Here is a 10,274-nt window from a genome sequence, read left to right on the forward strand (position 1 = left end):
CGTGGGAAAACACAGCAATGGCCTTCATATAAGCTGTATACTGGTACAAACTGTGAAAAATAAATACTGCATGAAAAACTGTAAGTGGCTCGAATTTGTCAATGAACGCGCCAATGCACCAGTCGAGAGAATGAAACTTTTATAGTACAGTGCCACCTTGTGGTCAAATATTGCTCACAGTGAAAACTATTGCATAGCTCTTTAAACTTGGAATATGGCATCTTATTTACAGATACATTACATCCATCGCAATTGGCAATGACAATGTCCTTACGAAATGTGTATAACTGTAGGTACTGTATGCAAAAGATCATTCTTTTAGTGGGAATAGTTACAGAGTAAGCATCAATACTGTAAAAGCTTTTAACTGCGCTGACAGTCTGCAAGCACATACGTATATAAAGGACAATTAATTTGGTGCAGCTGAAGCATTCTTAATGATGCTCAATATACAATCAAGCAAGTTCAGCTCGAATGACACATACATGTTTCATGGAATTCAGTAGACCAACACCTTTAGGACAGGATGCAGGTTTTGTTAAATATTAACTATAACTGCATGTGTAAATGGCGTGTGTGTGTGTGCATAATGACTGTATTCAGTTGCCTCATGATTGCCCCCTCTCCCTATTGGCACAAGGCGTAACCTCAAAGCAGATCAAGTCAAAGGGATTTACAAAGTTGCAAAATAAGTAGTGGGCACATGTAAGCTCAGGTAACGTAAAAAAAAAAAAACGCTTTTTTTCCTTCCAGGTTGAAGCAGACATGAAAGTAAGGAATCAGTGTGATTTGCAGAATATGGACAGTAGTGCAAAATACCAAATGTCAGGCAAGTAACTGAAAGGCTGGTCGGCGTGATAGTGATGGGTCACAGTTCACAGTTCAGGTCACAGCTTGTTAGTTGGCCACCAAACTTCTCTTGCAGCTCCACGACCGAGGTTGTAGTAACTCAAGGAAGGAAGGCTACAACAAAATCAATCTTAAGAATCAGAATTTTCTGACAAATCAAAAAGAAAGAAGCAATCATCTGTACCAAAGACATCACAATTCAGGTGATACCTCTTTTAGGGTGCAGTAGCGCTGGGCATACCACTCCTGAGAGTACAAACAGATGATAACTCCATGACCTAAGAAGAGCGATGTCCACATGATTATGTTCCAGATGGGACCTTTCCTTTGGTCATGGAGGATGAAGTTAAACATCACTATAAGAAGGTGATAAGAAACATTTATGTGTTTTATAATGTAAACCCAAGAAGCTGGAAGGTGTGTTGGCGTCTTACTCCCAAAGCACATGAACAAGCAGAAAAGGACTGGGTAGAAAAAGCCGAAGCAGATTGCTAGGATGTACTCGTGGACGACTGCAGACACTGTAAACACAAACAACATGGCCGCTGGTCTGAAGCGCTTCTGGGAGATCTGGAATGAGTCAAAAAACACATTTGCATCGATCGCTTTGTATCAATGTGTGATTATATCTGCCGCAAAATAGCTTTTCACACAGTCCGTACTAGAACTACTACATGGAATTCCAAATTAAACAAAAAAAAAATATGCCACTTAAGATATATATAAAACAGACCATCACATTAAACTGCAATTCAATTATGGTATGTGCCAATTTACCACAGAACCTCCTGTGTCACCAGATCTCCAAAAGCAAATTAGCAAAATCTCTAATTAGCGCTGGTTAAATAAAAAAAGGTACATCATTAATAGCTGTGGTTGTAAGCAACCTCCAGATGTAGGTTTTTGTTTTTATTAATTCCACAAGATGGCAGCATGTAAGCTACACCCCACATAACACAAGCAGGAGCCTTTGCTAAGCGCTCTCAGTTGAAGGTGTCGATGTCCTTCTCGCATTTCCCATCCATCTTCTATACAGCTTGTCCTCGCGATTGTCGCAGGTATGCTGGAGCCTATCTTTGGCCGAGAGGCGGCGTACACCCTGGACTGGTTGCCAGCCAATCGCAGTGGCGTTTTTCATATTAAAAAAGGCAAACAAGTAGATTTAAGTTAATATTGCTTCTCTGTCTACTTTTGTGTGCCTTAACGGGGGCGTTAATTGAGTCAATTTAGTTTTTCCAGTCTGTTCTTTTAAACCATGAATGGTAACATACGTATGATAGCTGGTTATGGTGGTTTTCCAATATTCTTGTGTGTTTAAAAATAACTTAAACAGTTGAAAACATTCCCTTTAAGTTATTATGTAAAATGAACGCCCTCTTTGCAGTTTCACCCTTGGTGGATGTCTGCATTCGAAGTGACAGTCTTGTTGTACGTGATCATTTAACTATTGGAAAACCAACAACGGTGGACTTTTGCACTGTGCTGCATGCTGCAAGTTTTTTTACACTTCACTTCTAGAGTTAAAATTGCCTGTCACTGTAAAACATGGTAACAAAAAGTGTGTTCTTAATACATTGTCAGACTCACCCACAAGAAGTCCCAATACACATAGCGAAACAGCCAGTCATGAACGACTACATTCCAAGTACGGTAGTAGTTGGCAAAAGATGTTGAATTCCACCAATCCTGTGATGTAAAGTCAAAATGAGTGAGTTTGACCACAGATGGTGGGCAGAAGTGCGTCACACCTTGTAAAACATTCTGTCAGCAAAACGAAGCATCTCTGCGAATGCGTTCAGCCAACAGTGGAGGAAGGCAAAGAACCCCAGAAAGAGAATCAACACTCCTGAAAATTTGAATAGCAAAACATATTCATCTGTTGTTCTTGTAAATGAAGAGGATGATTGAATGTCTGATCTTACCAGGCAAAATGGAATTGAAGACACATAGCACCATTGCTCTCAGGTCAAAAAATTGAAGACTTATGCTGCGGAACTGAGGGATGCAGAGCCGCACAAACACATAGTACGCATAAAACAGACAGCCGAGTACCTGGAAGGAGGAAAACCTTCTTAAGATAAGATAAACAAGTCGCAGTTTTATTTGGAATGAGTCAGTGAGAATCAAAAGGGTACCTGTAGTAACTTTGAGGCCACATAGCCCCATCTTATGGTTGGGTTCCTGTGTGGGAAAAACAGGAGCGAGTTTAAGGAGCTCCTTGTTCAGTTGTGCTGATGTTGCTTACCTTGGGTATTTATCTCTATAGATAAGCGTGGGTGCAAACAAAAAGTAGAGGTACTGAGAAACTTGAGGCACCACTGGGCCTGGGCCTGTATATGACAAAACAGATAGAACAACAAATGGTGCACATTTCTCACCACTTCATAATTCCTTCAAGGGTTGTGCTCTAGTAATAATAATAGTAAGCTTGTTATGCAAAACTGTGGTGAGACCAGCCATGTTGTTTGGTCTAAAGACAGTGCCACTGAGAAAAAGACAGAAAGCAGAACTGGAGGTAGCAGAGATGAGGATGCTGAGGTTCTCATTGCGAGTGACCAGGATGGATAAGATCAGGAACGAGTACATCAGAGGGACATAATATGTTGGAGATAAAGTCAGAGAGGCCAAACTGAGATGGTTGTGACATGTCCAGAGGAGAGATAGCGAATATATTGGTTGAAGGATGCTGCGTTTAGGGCTGCCAGGTAGGAGGCGTAGAGGACGACCAAAGAGGAGGTTTATGGATGTAGTGAAGGAGGACATGAGGGTAGTTGGTGTGAGAGAAGACGGGATTGGATGGAGGAGATTAATTTGCTCTGGTGACCCATGAAGGGAAAAGCCCAAAGAGAAAGAAGAAGAGGCTTATTAAATCAATACTTCCCTGCATTACTGTAATTACATTGGATCGCTGTACAAAATATTTTGGCCCGAGTGAGACTTACCGGTCTTGTCTTTAGCCCAGGCCAGGACCTTTGGGACATTCTCCCTTATATAGGAGTGGGCTTTCATCATGAGTCTCACCTGGCAATGTGCACATAACAGCTATTATCAGATGATTTCAATGAAAAGTAGCTAGTTTCACTTTGGAAAGGACATTAGACATACATAGAATATACCTGTTCCAGAATGATGATGAAGCATGAGGCTGGCGGTAAACTGTTCACAACTGCCACATATGTGGGCAGAAAACCAAGGGCCAAAGCTTGGTAGAGAAGAAACATGGAGCCAAAGACAAAACTGTATTGCCTATGGTGACTGGAAGAGCCAGCCTGACTCTGCATCCACAAGTGGAACAGGGTGTAGGGAACCACTAAAACAGACAGGAACATACAGATCCACGTGCACACCACCAAAGGAAATTGTCCAAACGCATAGACCAGCAGGTCAAAATCCAGCACCAGTCTGAAGAGATGGGCAATAATATCTTATGAGGCAAAAATACAGTAAAAATTCACAATCTGTGAAGTTAAATGGTCTTATATATTACCTTCCTTCATCAATGAAATCAACCACCAGTGTACTGAGGATAAAGAGAATGAGCAGAGCAATAAACATGTGGTAGATAGTCTGGATGTGGTTCACCTCGAATAACTCACTATGGCAGATAAAAAAAAAACAGACAATGAGTGACTAAAAAATGCACACTTGTTTTGTTGACATCTTAGCGTCCACTTACTCCAGGAGGGACCTGCGGCTGACAAACTGCTTGCCTTGTCCATGAGGAGGTTGGAAATGCCTGCAAAACAGGGTGATACCTTTCTTTTTGTGCAGTTAGTTAGTGCGATTATCTTTTCTTCTAAATAACTTGAGTATGTTTTTTTTCTTGTATTGGTGTACCAATCAAATGTCTAGTGACTCCCAATTGTTTACCCTAGTCTGCTCATTTTCTTGTCTAACAGAGAGGGTGAGAAGACAGGAGGCGGGGGCGCACAATCCAGGCTGGCTGATTCCTCGATAAGACTGTCCATACAGTCATTGACCTGGTTGTCAAGCTCACGCAACAGCTCCCGCTTAAGATGCTGAGGAGAAAGAATAACACTGGGTAGTCAACGCTTGCTGCTGTACAACAGGGGGGGGAAAAAAAGACACTTGACAAATATTTTATAAATTACAGTGAAATGCAATAAGAGCAATCATTGTTATATTTTCTCAAGGGATAATAGTATAGACATAAAACACTGTACTCAACACAGCCATTATTGTCCAAATACCAGGCAACACAAGTGAATACGAAGATACAGTCTTGTCTACAGTCAAGCATGGAGGTGGTCGTATCATGGTCTGAGGCTGCATGAGTGCTGCATGAGTGCTGCCGGCACGCTGCGCTTGAATGAATTGTTAAACAGAACAGGGCCCCTCCCTTGGGACACCGGGAACTTGGCAACATGCCAATATAAAATTAAATATTGACACTTGGACACGCTCACTGTGAGCTATACTCACTTGTGTTGTCAGCTATTTAGACAATAATGGTGTGTTGACTTGAAATCGATACTGTTATTCTATTATACTCTAAGTTAATTTTTTATAATATTGTAAGGTCGGAAAATTTTCTACCGCTTATCCTCACAAGGCTCTCAGGGGTGCTGTAGCCTATATCCCTATCTCTTCGGGGTGGGCGGGGTACACCCTGGACTGGTCGCCAGCCAATCACAGGGCACATATAGACAAACAACCATTTACACTCACATTCATACCTATGGACAATTTTGAGTCACCAATTAACCTAGCATGTTTTTGGAATGTGGGAGGAAACTGGAGTACCTGGAGAAAACCCAAGCATGCACAAGGAGAACATGCAAACTCCACACAGAGATGGCCGAGGGTGGAATTGAACTCGGGTCTCCAAGCTGTGAGGCTTGCGTGCTAACCACTCATCCGCCATGCAGCTGTTTCAGGATATGATCTGAATAATAATATCATAACGTCATGTTCCGGACACTTGACCTCATGTTTTCATTTCATAAGCAAATCATTCAAATGCTCCTCCATTGCCCCCACCTACACAAAAAAACAAATGATTGAATTTCTAACCTCCGCTTTCCTTTTCAGTTGAAGCTTCTTGCTGATCACCTGCTCCACTTCAATTTTACCTGAAATGACAAGAAGAATTTGCTAATTTGCAAGCTCTATGCTAATTAAATTCCCAAAAGGCACCATGCGACTACAGAGGAGGTCCAACAGCTTGAGAAAAATAAAGAAAAACATATTTTTTAAAACCTGCTTAGCTAACTTCTATTACTTTAAAAGCAATTTTTACACAGTGAGAGATAACGGTAAGAATTTCGGATGAACAGAAAATGAGATACCCCAAGCAAGAGATGTTCAAAAATATTGCTGGGTTTCAACCATGTGACCTCGAAGCAGTCCTCATCACTTCCGGTCTTCACTTGGGGGAGCAGCTATTAATACGCTGTTGTTCAGTTATCATGAAGATGCCCAGATGACAGAGTACTATAAAGGTTTACATCCGAATATACAAGCCTGATATCTTAAAAAAATAGCTTCAATTTCTTGTCTAAGATTAGTTGATTAGTTATAGTCTTCAGACGTTTTATAGTGTTCAGTTTTGTTGCTGACAATGATGTGCTGTCATATGAATCACTCTAAGTCACAAGCAGCTTGCAGTCATGCTGCAAAACAACAAGCGACTAACTGAAATGCTTATAATTAATATATAATTATTTATAAATGCATAAATAAACTGAATTAAAAATAAGAATTTCTGGCACCCAATGAAGTAGTCAAGCAATGTCATTGCTATAGATACCACAGATTTTCAAAATGGTGTGAAAATACAACACAGTGTGATTTAACTAAAAACAAAAATTATATACTGTATAACAATGGGCTGCACGGCGGACGAGTGGTTAGCGCCCAGGCCACACAGCTAGGGTACCCGAGTTCAATTCCACCCTCGGCCATCTCTGTGTGGAGTTTGCATGTTCTCCCCGTGCATCCGTGGGTTTTCTCCGGGCACTCCAGCTTCCTCCCTCATTCCAAAAACATGCTAGGTTAATTGGCAACTCAAATTGTCCATAGGTGTGAATGTGAGTGTGAATGGTTGTTTGTCTATATGTGCCCTGTGATTGGCTGGCGACCAGTCCAGGGTGTACCCCGCCTCTCGCCTGAAGACAGCTGGGATAGGCTCCAGCATACCCATGCAACCTGCGTGATTGTCTTAAAATAGCATCATGAACTTGTCATCACTTCTGGAGTCTAGTGCTGATTAGTACTGTATTTCCTAATAAATAGTTGTGACGTTTTTAAACTGGGTGTGTTGAGAAAAGACAGAAAATCTGAGAGTCTCCATCCTACAAGGCATGTTGATAGGTTTGGTGGTTTTGTTTGTTAGTTTGTTTTACCTTTACTAGTGACGTGACTCTCTCCATTAGGATGTTGATCGTGTTTCGCCTGACTGCACTCGCCATTTACCGAGCTATCCAAGTCTGAGGAAGAGGGCATTTTCGGAAAAGTTTGGCGGCGGAACCGGACACAGTCATCACCATTTTCCATCCTGGAAAGCAAAAATAATATATAAAAAGATTGTGTGTGTATAAAAAACCGCAATCGATCTCATCTCACAACTCCACGAACAATAATTCATTGGATTTAGAGTGACACACTTAGAGTTAGCAGAGTATGAGAGTGAATCAGTCTCACATGATTCTGTATCTATAGACAGCCGTTGACTGCAAACACATAGAAAATCAGGAATTCCACTAAATTAAGTGTCTAACATCCAATTGTGTGTGAGAGCTACTGTGCTTAAGAGCTAACCAACTTAGCTAAACAACAGGTTAAATGTTGACAGTTGACAAACACTCACGTCTTAACCTCTCGGGTAGAATAGCAGTTCCACTAGCCGGTCCACATCCACAGCAGCGCCGAGAGTCAGTCAGTCCACTCAATTTAACTTTTCTTTATCAATCACAAAAAGTGAGCAGCTGCTGTATACCGCCATTGTGTCAACGTTGAGGAGATGATGATGACAGGCTAGTCCCACGCTGATTGGATGGCAGGCCAATTCCACGCTGATTGGCTGAAAAGTCACTCCACCTTTTGACGTAGCAGGTTTTTCAATTGATCACTAACATGTTTATAAATTCGACATGTATTTAATGGCTTCTTTTGCCTAAAATATATACCACGTTTGTTAAGAATATGCATTTGTGGGCAGCAGTGCTGAGTGAGTAGCAGTCATGAAAAAATTCCCAAATCTTCTCTGCCAGTGCCAAACTGTTTATATTGGTGTTGTGGAGATGTGTTATTAAAGGGACAGTGCAGATTTTTGTTTTGACATGAATTTGTATGACATACCTCATCCCCAGAGATAGGAGAGCCCACAATGGAGTCCCCAGGCGCTTCCTCATTGGACATGGCCCTGACACTAATCACACAAATCGAGGCCATGCTAAAACAAATACACTTTTGTATTGATGAGATATTGACTTCCATACATGTGACCATGAGATGCTTTATTATAAAGGCACTATCTGTTGATTGCGCATTCATTATTCATCATTCTTTACTGGTGCCTACCTATGAATTTGATACTTTAAATGTATTTCATAAGTGTGTGAGGCATATTTAAGGCTTAAAGCTGGAACTTGTCATGGGTGAACAATGACAATTGAAGAGAGAAGGGGTGGGATATGGCTATCTAATCTAAACTCAAGTCCATTTTTTTATTGCAAATGTTCTAAACTCTGAAAGTGTATCAACTAGTTTGATGGTTTATGTGTCAAAAATAGGTATTTTTAATGAGTGTATCAGATTTTCGCTATTTGTCATAGTCTCTGGGATGTAACTCAGCAGAAAAGCGGGAATGTTAAAAAATGGTCAATATTTTCCTCTAATCATTTCGTAGTGATTGAGTTATACTGATAAGAAATCATTCAAAAATGTAACATATTTAGATGATGAACCCATATTTACAAATTCTGATATTGTTATCACGTTTTCCCATGTTTTTAAGGGGGTCTTATTCACAACTTTATCTTGTGATGCAGGGGTTTGGCTTGGTGAGATAAAAGACACTATTTCTATAGTGTGATGACTAAATACTCGACTTCCTGTCATGTTTTTGGGACAATAAATTGCATTGATCATTAAAGGAAAAAATGTCAGTAAATGTGCTGTAATCTGAATAAGGCTGATCTTATGAGTGCAGCATGTCCGACTCAATTAACTGCAAAGATACAAGGACACATTGATGAAAATTGTAAGCTGTGTTAGTAACGTTGTGTGACGAAAATTCCCCCGATGGCATTTTTCTGCTCTGTGATAATTCCTTATTACACTTTGGACCTTACATTACTTGATGTTGTGTACACCAAGCAAATTTTATTCAAATTGGGTATGTTTTAATATACATTGTGTCAGAACATGTTAAATGGAATAATCTATTTTCAGTTACAATTGGCAAATGTGCAATACCTTTCAGATCCAAATTAAACTGATTTGTAGCCATAGACAAATTATTTACATCACACAGTATATATCATTTTTAATTTTGCCCATGATAGGATTTTTTTCCTCCCACAAAGTTAAAAACTTTTATGATGTCACAAATGTGTGCTATCTCACAAAATTAAAGTTAAAATAATAAAGATCGAAAAGGCAAAATTAAAATTAAAATAATAAAGATCGAAGAGGCTATACGCACAATCAGATGTACTGAAACTTTCAAAGATCCATGACACACATAAACGCTACATTTGTTTTGTCCCATCTTTAATGATCTTGCACAGTAGATCCCTGTTATTCGTGATTCGTACACTCTGGACTGCTCACCAGCCAATCACAGGGCACATATAGACAAACAACCATTCACACTCACATTCATACCTATGGACAATTTGGAGTCTCCAATTAACCTAGCATGCATGTTTTTAGCTGTGTGGCCTACGCTCTAAGCACTTATCCACCGTGCAGCCCCTGTATTATCACATACTTATAAATTAGTGGCGAATTGTGAATGTATACATTGTACACAAAAGGCTTATTTTTCTCAAATATTGTTCTAGAGCTGTGTTAGTGACCTCTCCGTCTTAAGGACACTCCAAAGGTTGAGGCTTTATCACACAGCAAAATGTCAAAATTGCAGGAATGTCTAGTTGTTGCTCATGAATTGAACTTTAAACATAATCCATCCTCAAAAAGCACTTTAGAGAATTTGGAAGTACATCCAATGGGACTCACATGTGTAACCACAGCAGCCCAGGGGCCTCATTTATAAAGGTGTCTGTGTACAAATGTTGCTCCAGCTGGGGTGAATTGTTGTTATGTATCCTTCACTGCAAATATTTGTATTTATTAGAACTTAAAGGAAAAGTGCACTTGAAAAAATTGCCCATCATCCACAATCATTATGTAGGACACAAACTCTCTTTTCTGTGTGTTGTAACAATACAAAAACAGCT

At 40.1% G+C, this 10,274-nt stretch overlaps 1 protein-coding gene across 1 annotated transcript; it reads right to left on the bottom strand.

Moving 5' to 3' along the window:
• Positions 1-44: 44 nt before the first annotated feature.
• On the bottom strand, positions 45-7,886 carry soat1 (sterol O-acyltransferase 1). Its single transcript, XM_058073146.1, has 16 exons — positions 7,679-7,886; positions 7,215-7,366; positions 5,884-5,942; positions 4,720-4,868; positions 4,526-4,585; positions 4,337-4,444; positions 3,966-4,251; positions 3,792-3,870; positions 3,095-3,179; positions 2,985-3,030; positions 2,772-2,901; positions 2,598-2,695; positions 2,437-2,535; positions 1,284-1,419; positions 1,060-1,205; positions 45-963 (listed from the first exon to the last, which is right to left on the bottom strand). The coding sequence occupies exons 2-16, from the start codon at positions 7,363-7,365 to the stop codon at positions 898-900; spliced, it is 1,698 nt and encodes a 565-aa protein (XP_057929129.1). The 5' UTR covers position 7,366; positions 7,679-7,886; the 3' UTR covers positions 45-897.
• Between the last annotated feature and the right edge of the window lie 2,388 nt (positions 7,887-10,274).

Source organism: Doryrhamphus excisus, chromosome 5 (genome assembly GCF_030265055.1).
Source record: "Doryrhamphus excisus isolate RoL2022-K1 chromosome 5, RoL_Dexc_1.0, whole genome shotgun sequence".
NCBI lineage: Eukaryota > Metazoa > Chordata > Actinopteri > Syngnathiformes > Syngnathidae > Doryrhamphus > Doryrhamphus excisus.